This window comes from Danio rerio, chromosome 6 (assembly GCF_049306965.1).
Source record: "Danio rerio strain Tuebingen ecotype United States chromosome 6, GRCz12tu, whole genome shotgun sequence".
Taxonomy (NCBI): domain Eukaryota; kingdom Metazoa; phylum Chordata; class Actinopteri; order Cypriniformes; family Danionidae; genus Danio; species Danio rerio.
Genome location: NC_133181.1, coordinates 56,037,047 through 56,051,954, shown reverse-complemented (window position 1 = coordinate 56,051,954; position 14,908 = coordinate 56,037,047). Strand labels below are relative to the sequence as shown.

At 36.5% G+C, this 14,908-nt stretch overlaps 1 protein-coding gene and 1 long non-coding RNA gene across 5 annotated transcripts in view; one reads left to right on the top strand and one right to left on the bottom strand.

Moving 5' to 3' along the window:
• The window catches only part of gnb1b (guanine nucleotide binding protein (G protein), beta polypeptide 1b), a 29,185-nt gene extending 15,942 nt beyond the window's left edge, over positions 1–13,243 (top strand). For 2 of the 4 annotated variants that reach the window (XM_009302713.3, XM_073952791.1), the window contains exons 8-11: positions 91–292; positions 2,634–2,850; positions 8,282–8,397; positions 10,891–13,243. In XM_009302713.3, coding sequence (XP_009300988.1) covers positions 91–292; positions 2,634–2,850; positions 8,282–8,388 — 526 coding nt within the window. In that variant the 3' untranslated portion in view covers positions 8,389–8,397; positions 10,891–13,243. 4 annotated transcript variants of the gene reach the window in all.
• On the bottom strand, positions 3,646–11,153 carry LOC141386377 (uncharacterized). Its single transcript, XR_012408284.1, has 3 exons — positions 9,991–11,153; positions 6,243–9,255; positions 3,646–5,827 (listed from the first exon to the last, which is right to left on the bottom strand). It is a non-coding gene; the product is annotated as an uncharacterized lncRNA (long non-coding RNA).
• Positions 13,244–14,908: the final 1,665 nt, after the last annotated feature.

Genomic DNA, 14,908 nt, shown 5'->3' with positions numbered 1-14,908 from the left:
TTAAAAAAAAAAAGTGTCCTTTTGCTACAATCCAGCTGATCTACAATTTTGAAAATGGCCTAAATGTGGATGTTTTGGTGTGCCCCGCAGTGCTCTCTGGGACATTGAGACCGGTCAGCAGACGACCACGTTTGCGGGTCACACTGGAGATGTGATGAGTCTGTCTCTGGCTCCAGACACCAGGCTGTTTGTGTCCGGGGCCTGCGACGCCTCCGCTAAACTCTGGGACATCCGTGAGGGCATGTGCAGACAGACCTTCACCGGCCACGAGTCTGACATCAACGCCATCTGTGTGAGTGTCCATTTCACTATTAGACAAGATTAAAACATGTGCCAAACATACAGAGACTAAATGGTTTGTCTAATGTGGCCTAAGAGGAAATTAGATGTTCAATAATTATGAAAAAAGTGCATTTGGTGTGCTATTTTAAGACTCTTTTGAAGTTTTAGAATGAAAAAGTAAGAGAGAGATAGGAATGTGTAGTATCTTGTATAACAGTGGATGCTATAATACCAAAATTAATTTTTATTAATGTTTGTGAGCAAGACCCATGTCAATAAACAAGCATGCATTGCAGCATGAAGACTATTCATATGTAGTCAGGAGAATAGTCCAGTTCATGCAAAAAAAAACCTTGTTTATGTTGTTGTTTGTGTATTTATGCTATTTACTGTAGTGTCAGATCAGCAAGAGTGCATGTTCCCATTTGTTTTATTACAGATTAACTGATCAGGTTAACCCTTTTACTCCCCCTCTACCAAAAGGTTGACCATGTTTTGACTGTTTTAAATAATGACTGTTAAGTTAATTTAAAGACTGTTTTAAATAATGACTCACACACACGGCATTGTTGCTTTACAAAAAAAATATCACACAAACACACTGTTGCACAACTACTCTTGATTTTGGTTGTATTGTAAACAAAACATGCAAGCATGTTAAATGAGAAGCTGAAACATTTTATTGCATACTTAAAAAAAAAAGTGATTTAGGATTTCAAAAATGTTTTATTTTTAATATATTTTTTACATAAATTGGTCTTAAACTTCATATTGCCAGATTTTTCATAGTATATGTATTAATTCTGATTCTTTTACCATAAAGCGACACTTCCATCTTGGTAAAGGCTGATATTTTAGAAATTATGAGATGCATTGAGTGTGTTAACTAGTGACATTAAGAGTTAAGAAATGCAATCCAAAATCATGGTGGGGTAGTTAAAGTGTTAAACAAAAACTAGTGTTAATAGACTTAAAATAATATTCAAGTTTTGCTGGATTGTGCTGTCAAAAATAGTTGCAAACAAAAGAAGTGCAGTGTTTGGTTCTGAAACTTACATGTTTTAAATGAATCATTTGAGCTAGTGATTTAATTGATCCATTTATAATGTCTTGTTTCTTTTCTAAATGAATCGGCCATTTTGAACTAATCATTTGAATTAAATGGACATTGAATCATTGACAGGGTTTTGCCACTTCTTGGTGGTGGTTTTGAGGGTCATGTTTAACCCTCTAAACCAGCCAAGACCAGAACCAAAACACACTCATGATTTTGTTTAATGCCAGACAGACTTTAAATATCTGATAATAATAATAAAAGTCTGTCTTTATAAGTAGACAAAATCGTGGGTGTGTTTTGGTAAATTTTTATTATTAAAAGCTTCCAAGTGCCGTCTGAATTTCTTTTCATACTGAGCATTTTTTCTAGGCTTCTGTGAGTGTTTTTAGTCATTTCACTTTCATGGCAATGAATAGGTTGTTTTCATTTGCTTTTAAAGTGAAATAATTGAACATTAGGAGACTGAGAAAATGCTCATTTTAAAGAACATGTCAGACGGCACTTGGAGGAATTTACATCTGAACTCTTCATACACAGCTCCAAACTGCATGCTAGCATGTTCTTTGTGGAAAAATGGTGATTATTGTGATAATAATAACAGTGAGGAAACTAAGGCTTAACACGGTTAGTCAGTTCAAGGGGACATTTTCTCTCCCTCAATCATGTTTGAGTTTGACACCTCTGGATTAAAACTAGAAGCTAAGGCAGTGGTTCTCAATTCTAGTTCTCATTTTGTATGGCTGCATTTGAAACTGCAGACGACTAAGTAGGTACTACATTTGAATTTGAATTTACTAAACGACCATTAGAATAGTACAAATCTATATAGTATGAATGAATTCAGATGTACTACAATCACCATTTGTCATTATCATGTGACCCATGTCAGTTGCATCGCTTCTCTTCCATATAGGAATTCTCCCATGGTGCACCATGGTATAGCGTAGCATCCATCTGATGCACACTTTAGAATCTTGCCAGAAGGAATGGGTCATCCGGGTACTTCTCGCAATACTGTTTTTAGCGTACTATATAGTATGGTAGTATGTGATTTCAGATGCAACATGTCTTCCTTACCTGAAAACACCTGATTCAGATCGTCAGTTCATTAACGGAAAGATCCATGAAGTGATCCTTTTATGTCCAATAAGAGAGACATACAAAATATGCAAGGCGGGTGGCCTGAGGACAGGAATTGAGAAGCACTGGTCTAAGGAATGAGTGGTCACATCATTAAATGATGTTTCGTTAAAAAATATGATCTATTAAACAATGTATATTTGTCCTGTTGTAGTTCTTCCCGAACGGCAATGCTTTCGCCACTGGCTCTGACGATGCCACCTGCCGTCTGTTTGACCTGCGCGCTGACCAGGAGCTCATGGTTTACTCTCACGACAACATCATCTGCGGTATAACCTCGGTGGCCTTCTCCAAGAGCGGTCGCCTGCTGCTCGCCGGCTACGACGACTTCAACTGCAACGTTTGGGACACCCTAAAGGCCGACCGCGCTGGTGAGACATGCTATCAGTACTTAAGTACCGGTTTTCATTATTAACTAGTGAACCAGAACCAGTTTATTAGTACTTATAAAGTACATACTCTACATTCCTAATTCTGTCTATTACTTAAACCAGCTTAATGGACCCTTTTTACATAATGCAGGTAATTTTCATCAGCATCTTAAATCCTTGAAAGTTTTAAATATTTAATTTTTTAATTAATGAACGTGTATATATTATGTAATCTTTGCATAAAAAAATAAATAACCGCTTGTGCGAGGCATTTGTAATGCAGTGTCTATTGGCGGGTCAGTAAATTTGACGTTTTTCTCTCTTCTGGCTGCCTTTATTAGTCTTTTTTCATGTTTGTTATATTTATTTATTTATTATATTTATTTATATACAAGTTACTGTTTATTAGTGTTATTTTTTTTCCTTTTTCTGAAAGACTTGATGATATCATTATGGCATTTTCTTTTATTATTTCAGCAAATAGGATTGTAAAGTAATTTGTTGAACTGTCTCATTTACCATGCTCTAAGTTTACCCAAATATGATGACCTCTGCTGCTCATAAACCCAGAAATGTGAAAAGGGTTCTTAACTGCTAAGAGCTGGGACTTAATTCATAGTTAATGGTTTATCAATAACAAAAATTGTACTTTAAATAAACCTACTTGAAAACTTAGTACAGGGCTCGAAATGAACTTTTTTACTTGGTAGCACCGTTGCTCCTAACTTAAAATAACAGTGGAAAGACTTGAGTGATTGACAGGTAATATGAACCAATACAGCGGCAGGGAAGAGCGATTCAGCATGTTTTTATAAAACATCAAAACAGGTCGCACTACAACCATTATATGCAGTTGCACAAATGCTCCCAAATATATTAATTGGTCGCATAGAATAAATTTTGGTCGCAAATGCACCCAAAATTTTATCTATGCGACCTCAAAATATATTTGGGAGTATTTGTGCGAGTGCATTAAATTGTTGTGTGCGACCAGTTTTTGCTGCATAATGATCAGCACATGATTTAGGAAATTAGGAGACATTCACGGAGAGTGCATCTCTGCACTTGAAATGCGAAACGCAGCGCTCAGGAATGGTTTAAAACAGTTGTCATGTCAACTTGCTGCAGTAAACAAAGCCAAGTCCGTAATGCTTGCCCCGCCTTCGCACTCTTCTTATTGGCCCACTGCTCTAGCACTGAAATATCAGCTGTCAATCACTCAGTCAATGCCTTCTGGCTTGGGATGAAAGGGAAAGCTATTACCGCGAAAAATGGTAAAGCGCTGAAGATGAGAATGAAATTAACACTGACAGATTTTGTTTTAGAAACCATGGCATCTACAGTTACAAATAATGACACATCTTACTAGTGATCATGTGCGGAATGTTAATCCACCATCTACACTTTTCCAAGAGTGGATAAAAGACTTCCATTGGCTTCAATTCCGCTATGAAAAGTCTTTGGGATGGAATTTTCAGGTAACTGTTTGCCACATCTAGCACAAGAGCTTCTGTTTAATCATTCATATAATCGCCAGATGCTGTCCGCAGTGCAAGTGGCAGCTATATGTGAAATTGAACACCGCGTACACCATTGCAAACGGGCTTGCACTGAGCAAACTAATATCGCTGCTCATGAAAAGACCGGTATTGCTATTAACATGACGTATGCATATAATAAGGTACAGTACATGTCAAAAGCATCAGTGCAATATCACACACCACCCGTGAGAACAGCACAGTTATATCCTTAACAGATTCATTCATGTTAAGCAGTGTGTGCAGGGCTGGTGAGCGGTCCGTGTACCTTTTGGTCACTCAGTTATGTTATAAAAATGTATTTTCTTGTGAGAACGGGATTTCGTTGAGACATATTTCCTTCACGCATGCATATATATTTTTTTATTTGTTAGTTTGATTAGTGTTGATTTCAAATGCAATAAATATGTTTGTATAAAACTTTAGTAACGGTGCTTGTTATTGGTGGGTGCGACTAAATTTTGGCTGATGCGCCTACATTTTTTAAGTTAAGAGCACCGGTGCTACCAAGCAAAAATGTTAGTTTCGAGCCCTGCTGTTAGAATAACAGATATGACAGGCGCACACACGCGCAGGTTTGTTTTTGTGGGGAAATTACATATATGCTTCTATTGTTTTTTACTGTACAAACTAATTTCTGTTGTACTTTTACAAACGTTACTTAACCTCACCCTACTCCTTACAGGTTGCAGTGACCAGATTTACTTTCTGAAAATATCTTTGTTAGAAATCTTTTAAAAGAAATGTTGACATTGTCTTTATAATTCCTAATAATAACCTCATTTTAGTACCTGTGTCATACCCATGTCATTATACTAGTTTGTTATCACAAAACAAGCGTTCACACACGCAGGGGTGGTGTTTTACATATGGTTCAGTTTGTGCTTTCTAAAAGGCCTCAATGGTCTGTCTAATTTGCATACAGACACGTTCTGTTGATAAAAGGTGCATGGATTTAAATAGCAATAGGTAATAAGATAGTTGGTCGAAGGCCTAAACATTTCAATTTCAATTTTTAAAACTTCAGAGATAATCACAAAGCAATGGCCAGTAATCCTTTGAATTAAATGTAAGATTTTTGAAATGGTATTTTCACTGCATTTAGTTTTGATTGCAAATTTAAGAGGTTTCTCGTTTTGTTGGTCATTTAATTAATTTAGCTTATTCAATGTCTAAATTTTGCATACATCTTGATTGTTGTTAATTTATTTATTTCTTTGGCAGCATAATGAGAACTTAAACATTTTTCTTTTGTCCGAATTTACAACTTAGTTATGTGTTTGTGTAAAACAAATTTTCTTTCGTTATTTAGGTTACTAATGACATTAAACTAAAACCTTTTGATTTTAAGACCGAAAAATACCAAGTAGGGCTGAATGATAAATCACATGTGACTGTCATCCGCATTAATCTATATGCCGGTGTTCTTACGATCTGTGCTACCTCCTCAGAATGTGATCAATGAACTACTTACTTAAAGAATAGTGTAAAAACTGGGGTAGCACATTTTGTCAGCTTCACATATCAATTGGAATGAACTGCCATTTAAATAAACAAATTAAATATGAAACTAATGAAATAACAAAAAATTCAGGCAGTAGTTCACTCAGGTAGACATTTGAAGCCGCTACGCCTTTTTCTATGTTGTTCAATACAGTAGCAGTGAATTTCAATAGATATTTGAAGCTGACCATATGTGCCACCCGTGTTTTTACTTCCTTATTGAATGTGGTAGTTTATTCAGATAGACATTTGAAGCTGACAGGATGTGCTAACCCTGTTTTTTAGATGAAATATGACCGATGAAGCTACCAAAATATCGCATGCCATATCAACATAAAAAAGTCAGATCGCAGATAATCATTCTGCTATATTTACAGCTGTTTGCCTAGCTTCTCGGTGAACTACAGCCCTTTGATGTAATTGTTGCTCATGTTAAACCTGAAAGCATGTGCAAATACCACATATAATGAAGTTTTTGCTCAACTTCATAGTTTCAGTCGAGTGTTTAAATTAAGTTCTTCTGTGAAACGATGCAACTTGCGCAGAAAAAAAGCACAACATATTTTATCATAGCATTCTAAGCAGTGAGAAATTTGTCGCACCATTGCATACTTTATTGTCTGATAAATTATAAGAAGAAGAAATCAGATGAACCATGTTGTCATGGTCATGTGTTTATTAATCCGTTGAATTCAATAAAAGCAGTTATATCTTTTTATCTTACGTTTTTCCTGGTTTTCTTTGGGGCATATTTGTTGTTTTACTGTGTGACTTGTGCGAGAGAGCGCCCTCTAGCCTTTGAAGGAAATTTACCACTGATCATTACCATGCTTTACCTCATCACCATACTTTACTCGCGTTATAGAGTGAAGGAACTATGACGTCACCTTGTAGGCTAATCGGCTGCTAGCATAAAACTGGTTCCCTCGATAAAATCCCTACAGGATTTTCCCATAGGCTATTTGAAGCTTGCGAATAATAAGCTCTGTGTTCAAACACTGTTCATTACACTTGCACGTTTTGTCCAGCTGGATAATCCTCACACGAAAAACTATTTTGAGCACTTTTGGATCTTTAATGCAAACGCAAGAACTGAAAAGCTTACGTTAGGCAATACACGGACTACAGTGCCTACAGGCACTCGCCTGTGACGTCAGCACCACCCAGCTACAGACGACTTTTCAAGCTTATTTTTAGAAATCTGGTCCATGACAAAGAATTAATCTCTCTGTTTATTATATTATAATCCACACTATATATTATAAACAAATAAATACGCAAAAACACAGACCTACGTGCCTTTTGCATCGTCTTACGTGGAAAATACATCTGTTTTGCTTTACGTTTGTTGTAAAAGTTTAAAAACTGTATGTATAAACGTGCCTACATAGTATAATGAAAAGGCATATTTAAATAAGTGTATTGCTTGCAAGCACACAGCCTGCTTACCTTAACAGGTGACAGAAATGAGATCAAATGCCTGCAAGTTCCATCATGGATACAGAACAACATTCAATATTCTTTGTCACGGCGAAAAGCAGCCCATACAGTCACATCTGCTTTCGATTTTAAGTAGGTGTGTAAATATTCCAGTTATGACAGAGTTAAATGTGTTCAGATGAAAAAAAAAAACGACGAAAAATCACTTGATCACTTGAAAATGACAGTTAATATGTGTGTATTTTTTACACATTTATTTACACGTTTGCATTACTGAGAGCAGGAAAGAGACAGGCAGCACTGGTGAGCAGTATCTTCATGAGACCGTTTAATTAAATAAATGATCAACAAAAAATTAATCTGTCTTGACAGTCTTTACAAGTGAAGGCATTATCAACACACAATATGAATTCCCAAATTAGAAAAATACTACAAACTATACAATACTATTCATGAAATACTTAAATCACAGACAAATCCAAATGCCCAACACAAGTGAGCTGCGCTCCAGACCAGTTCAGCTCGATGACGTATAATGCCTCTGACACCACCTGTAGTCCCATTTAGCAACTTGATAGCAACCGTCTTTTTAAAAGAAGCATAACTGATATAAAAATCAAGAGTGTGAAGTAACCGATGTGTTTTATGTCATAGAACAAAACGTGAAGGTATTTTGAGTTTGAGTTGGCCACGGACCTTATTTAAGTGATTTTACTGAAACCCCATTCAAAAAACCCATTGACTTTGAAACGAGGGAAATGCAACGGCTAAAATGTTAACTCTATATGCAAGACAATTGCAGCATTTGCTAAATCGTTCAGCCCTAATACGATGTTATGACTTAACAATTGTTAAGAAATAACTCTGACTTCAACTTGAATGTTAAATTTAAACCGTATTCTCGTCATCTAGTTAAGCATGTTGTTTTATTGATAATTGTGCTGTTTCAGGTGTGCTGGCGGGTCACGATAACAGAGTAAGCTGTCTGGGTGTCACCGATGATGGGATGGCAGTGGCTACAGGGTCCTGGGACAGTTTCCTCAAGATCTGGAACTGAACGCTGAAGGTGCTTTCAATACAACATGTCCGATACAGTAAGAGTCAGCCTCTTTCATCAGCACCAGCTAAATGCAAACAATAGATGCTCTGTTTTACATGCCATTTAAATATGTCCTTTTGCCACCCCTGCCACAAGATAAGAAGGCCGATATGGAAAATGCACACATTTTAATTTCCCGTATTCAACATTTTACCCTCCACATAAAGTTGCTGTATATTTGCAGACTTCAAATTACAAATATGCGTTTAGATCTCTAAATGACTGTAAATGTTTGTTTGTTTTTCACTTTATTTTTGTGAAATTTAGTTAAAACAGCTAAGAAATGAAAGAAATGTATTTATTAAATTATGACAGACACTGTGTTAGTCATAAAAATCTTCTTAATATAATTGAAATATATTTAGTTGATTTTCTTTGTATATTTGGACCATATTATTATATGAAGTTTATCTATTTAAATAATTAGATTTCTACATCAGTTTTTTTAAATTGTTTTTAGACGTGACAACTGACTTTTTTTTTAGTGTACATTTATTTTCTATGTTCTTTGATTGAAACGTCTTTATTATTTGCCTTGTAAAATGATGTACTTTTACATTTACAGCGGTCAAAATAAATAAGTATTGAACACCACAATTTTTCACAAAACGTATTTCTAAAGGTGCTGTAGACTTGAAATTTTCACCAGATGTTGGTAACAACCAAATAAATCCAAATATGCAAAGAAAACAAATCTAAATGGTTTACAAATGAAGTTGTGTAATAAAATGAAATTACTTGGGTAAAAAGTATTGAACACTTGAAGAAAGGGAGGTGTAGCAAGGCAGTGAAAGCCCAGACAGCAGCTGAAATCTCTCAGCAACCCTAACCGTACGTTCACACCGAAAGCGGCGAGAGCGTCCAAGGTCGCTCTGGCAGACCTGGCGACAACGCTGTCTGCCTTCAGCTCCGGCGGCGAGAGCGTCAAAACTCGCTACATTGATCTCGTACTTAAAGGAGCCGTTGCAGCATATCAGTTACATTCCTGCATAAAACATGTTTCTAGCGTGAAAATGTTGCGCACTTCTTATCAAATTCATAAAACAATGGAAGATCAAGTTGCATGTGGTGTGGCTTTGCTCTATTTATCCAATATGTGTCCATATGTCTGAAATATCCTGAAGCAGCAGTACTGTTTTGTACTGTCACATCGCGTGAGATTCCCGCTTTTTTAAGATAAATTTATATAACATGAATGAACATCAGTAACTTATTTAATGTATGTTCCTGTTAGAAAACATTGTAAATAATTGGAAATCCGGCGACCGCAATAATCAAACCCTTGGGAACAACTGTGGTCGGAACCAAAGTTCACAGGTCTGTGTTCCCTGAACTGCTATCAAGCGTTGGACGTCTTCATTCTGATTGCTTGCCGCCGAACCGCGTCATAGCTCATTACCATAAAGTTGACTTCATTTCAACTCTCCTCGACGCTCACGCTGGCGAAGACGCGCCGCGCTGCTCCTCGCCGCTTATCGTCGCCTATCGCCGCCGGCTCTCATTGAAAATGAATGACTTCCGGCTACTTTGACGCTCTCGCCGCTTTCGGTGTGAACGTACGGTAAGCCCTTCCTGGTTGTAAATAAATATCAGCTGCTTCAGTCCAACATCTACATTGTCAGCATGATAAACATAAAACCAGAGTGGACATTTCAGCAAGACAATGATCCAAAACACAGCCAGGGAAACTCTTAGATGCTTTCAGAGAAAGAAAATCAAGCTGTAAAATGGCCCAGCCCAGACTCGATTTCAATAGAAAAGACAAATTAAGCTCAGATTTGATAGCCGAGGCCCACAGAATTATCAAGATTTTGACACTGTTGAAGTCTGTGGAAAAACTCAGACCTGAGCAATGCATGTGACTTCATTCTTCATATGTGGGATGTCTTTACGCTGTCTTCACCAAACAAGCCTTTTAGATAAAATATTAAATATATTTTAGTAGTTCAGCACTTTCTCCTTGACATTTCGTTGTTATTACAGACAACATTACATTTTCAAATGTTCAAAATCTTTTTTTTAAAGTAATGCGTTGCTTTACCTGTTATTTGCAAAAAAGTAATTTTACGTAACCAGCGTTACCCCCAACACTGATTTGCATTAATCATTTAAAATCATGTATTTTTACATTTTAAGGCTGTTTGATTATCTGCTTAATTGTTTTATCCATTTTTATTATGTACATAAATTCTTAACATTTATAATGGAAACGTTTTTATTATTTACCTTTGTGTATTTCTTCGTAAAATCATGTATTTTTACATTTAAGGCTCTCTGATTATCTGCTTAATCATTTTCTCCATTTTATTATGTACATATATTTATACAATTTTTAATAGAAACCTTTTTATTATTTACCTTTATCTATTTCTACGTAAAATCGTGTATTTTTAAGGCATATTCACTGTTTTTAAGGCATGTCTGAATATCCGCTTGATGGTTTTCTCCATCTTTCCACAGATATCATTTGAACTCCAAAGTTGACTGGAAGACCATTCCAACTTTAGAATGTTAAATTTCACAGCATCGTCAACAACAAAACACCTTATAAAACTGACTGACACCACCATGAAAAGAAATAAAACTTCTAAGGGAAAACAATGCCTTTCCTACACCAAGAAGAGCACAATTTGTTTTATCACCCAGCTTAAAAAAAAAAGAAAGAAAAGAGAAAAAAAAGATGAAGAATTCCTGTGGTATCAAATGAATAACTTGCATTCCCTCTCGGACCATTCTGTGTGACCCTGTAAGAGAAAACACAAAACACTATCATCCCACGCTTATGTACCATGTGTCTAGAAAGCAAACGTTGGAGTGTAATTGTACAAATTATTTAACTCTTATTTTTTTTTTCCTTTATTCTGATAGTTCATCTTCTAGATCTTCTTCCCGTCTGTTTTTTTGTTTTTTTTCTGTTTAGATGCGTTTCTGATTAGTAAAATCTTTTTAATCCTGTTATAAACCATGTGAAAATGAGAAAAGTCATGTATAAAATGCTGAAACTAGACCAGGATGGATGGAAGAGCAGCTTCTTTTTTTTTTTTGTTGGTTTGTTTTTAAAGATGCCAATCATGCGTTTTGTTCTTTTAATGTGCACTAGGTTGCTCTAGAGGTTGTGTAGTTTTCATTAATGAGGAAAAATGTTTATGCGCCCTCCTGTGAAAGCTTAATCTTCATATATTGTTGGCCCCCAGACGGCGTTCACCTCTGTTTTTTCCCCATCGGCTGGGCGAATAAGAACAGCCATGGCTTTCTAAAAACAAATGTAATCATGATCTGTGCATTGGTTAACTTTTTTTTTCAGTGTGAATCCTGGTCCTTTGTCATTCGAGAAAAAAAGAAAATGCCATAAAAATGCCATATCTCTTTTAAATACTTTGCCATTTCTGAGAGTCCGAGGTACTCGCTTCATTTATCTGCGAATGGCCGTTGTAAATATGGGTATCCGACTTGCACGCGAATGCAGCATTATATCCTAGCTAATGTTTCTTTCCAGTCTCGTCACAGCTTTGTTTGCACAATAAGAAACTTGACTAACGTTTTAAGCGTTAACTAACCAAGCACATGCCGTTAATCACATTGAATGCTAATTTTAATGTAGAAAATGCACAAAAAAGTAAAAAAAAAAAGGTGAAAAATACACAAAAAATACGATCCTCTCTTTTATTGGATTAAAAACTGTTCAGACTAACCCCTTAGCTTATCTTCCGGTCTTACGTTTCTACTTTCTCCTCGGTTGTTTTGTTTTAAGCTTTTAGCTTTAATTACGATTGTTTTGTCGGGGGTGGGAGGTTGTTTTGGTCGGGCAAGCGGGAGGTTGGGCGGGTAATGTTTTGTTTTTTCCAGTGGTGTCGGGATTGGTGGTTGAAAGAAAAGAAGGAAAAAAAACAAACAAAACAAAACGTTTTCCTTTTCGTTCGTTTGTTTTTAGCCCAGTTCCAGAAAGAGAACAGATAGCCCTGTCTGTGCTTGGAAATACAGTTACTACTATGTGAATGAAATGTTGTACAAATCAATGTCTGAAAATAATGATGATTCTGAACTTTTTTAAGTTAAGCGTTTTATTTCATCTGCCATGAATTAACGTAGTCGCATGCTGTAGAATTTGCTTAAACAGGCGCTGACGTCTTTAGGCCCACTTTCCTCCACTGGGACGACGAAACCGATTACGAAACTGCGAAATTTGTGACTATTGAAGCGTGGGGTTTTTTTTAAGACATGCTGTGCATACATCCTTTACGTTCACTGGCGAAGCTATGCACCTGTGAGGGAGAAACCACATTTATTTCCTGCAGACGACCTGTAAAATATGGCCATGCTTCCTGAAAATGTTCCAAATTTTGCGAAAATGTCCCGCTCGAGGTTTTCCGAAGTCAAAACGTTGCATCGGAAATCACTTTTTGGCTTTTCTTTAAACGTTTTGAAACGGCATCTGACATGGCAGAGTCTTCTGTTCCTTTTCCACTGTAAACAGATGCACTTTCTTTAATAGTTGTGACTTTTTTTTTTTCTTTCTTTTTTTCTTTTTTTTTTTAAACAAAAAATCTTTTGTTTTTTCCTTTCTCTGCGATAATGTACAATAATTGTGATGTATTTGTGTGTGCTGCCACCAGTAAAGATTAATTGCAGTTCAATTAAAATGGATTCCCCTTATTTTCTCTCTTCATTAATAACTGTAGATCTCAGCACTCCCTATCTCACCTTTTGTATTTAATTTCAGTCTGTCGGTGTACCACAGAAAGCTGGATGCAACATAGATACTATATTAAAATGTACTGTTATTTAAGATGTAATAAAACAAGTTTGAGATGTCTCTGATGTGCTGATGATTTGCTAGAGAGTTCGAGACGGCAGAAAGTTAAGCGTAATAAAGATCCACGGAAGTTCCTCATTCTTCAGACTTCCTGGTGTTAATAATGCCGCCGTCATGTGATACTTGGTTTATTTCCAGTCTAATGTGTGCTGTGCTTGCGGATGAAAATGAGTTCATTAGTTTCCCCTTTCCTTTTTATCAGTGCATTGTGAAATTTAGGCTTGGATTTCTTTTTATATACACTGGACGAAGCTGTTTAGCTGCCTTAAAAAAAAAATAGTAAACTTGAGTGAGTAAATGAACTGTATATAATTATAAAGTAATTGTCAACTTAGTAGTTCCAAGTTACAGGTTTGCTTTAAATAAAGGTTTAAACCACATAATGGAGAGTAAATGGTACATCTTATCTGTATTTTTGGGTGAAAGATCCTTTTTAAAGGTACAGTGTGTAATTTATGCCACTAGAAGGTGTTTGTTCACTACAGGCGCATTTTGAAAACTGTTCTAGTGAAACGAGAAAAATGCTGCACAAACTAGTGGTGGGCAAAGCAAGGCTTAATGAAACTAGTCTGTACAGTGACACCTACTGGTTCTTTATGTATTGCTCTGGAACAGCTTCAGCAAAGAAACACTTCAGCAAATTGAGGTAATAAACCCAACGTTGTAGAGTTGATATGAAGTGATTTAGTGAAGCGGTGAGAGTTTCAGATTAACATGACGAGAAAATGGGTTAGAATCCAGAGTGATACAGCTATAGATGTTAATTTTTAATTACTCTTGTAATGTTTTAATTTAACATTGGTCTGACATTCGAATGAAATAGTCTGTGCAAATGCACGGTCCACTAGGCTACATGAGATGGAAATTTTTTTTTTTTACTGACCCGGTCAATCGCAGATTTGCCAGGTCTCGAAACGCTTTTGAAATTATCAATGCTTTGAATCGCTTTAGTCACATGACCAGGCACTTCGAATTACCTTAATATTGTGACCTGGGTGCTTTCAATTACCTTAGTCACATGATCTGGCGTTTCGAATTACCTCAATCATGTGACCTGGGTGTTTTGAATTACCTTAGTCACATGACCTGGGTGTTTCGAAACACTTTAGTTACAAGACCTGGCGTTTCAAATTACCTTAGTCATGTGAACTGGGTGTTTTGAATTACCTTTGTCACATGACCTGGGTGTTTCGAAACACTTTAGTCGTGTGACCTGGGTGTTTCGAGTTACCTTAGTTTCATGACCTGGTGTTTCAAATTACCTTAGTCACATGGCCTGGGTGTTTTGAAGTACCTTAGTCACATGACCCTGGTGTTTCAAACTACCTTAGTCAAATGACCTGGGTGTTTTGAAACAATTTAGTCACTTTTCTTGGTGTTTTGAATAACCTTAGTCACATGACCTGGGTGTTTCGAATTACCTTAGTCACATGACCCTGGTGTTTTAATGGCCTTAGTCACGTGACCTCAGTGTTTCAACTTACCTAAGTCACATGACCTGGGTGCTTCAAATTATCTTAATCAAGTGACCTGGGTGTTTCGAATTACCTTAGTCACGTGACCTTAGTGTTTCAACTTACCTTTGTCACATGACCTCTGTGTTTCGAATTATCTTAGTCAAGTGACCTGGGTGTTTCAAAATACCCTTGTCACGTGACCTGTGTG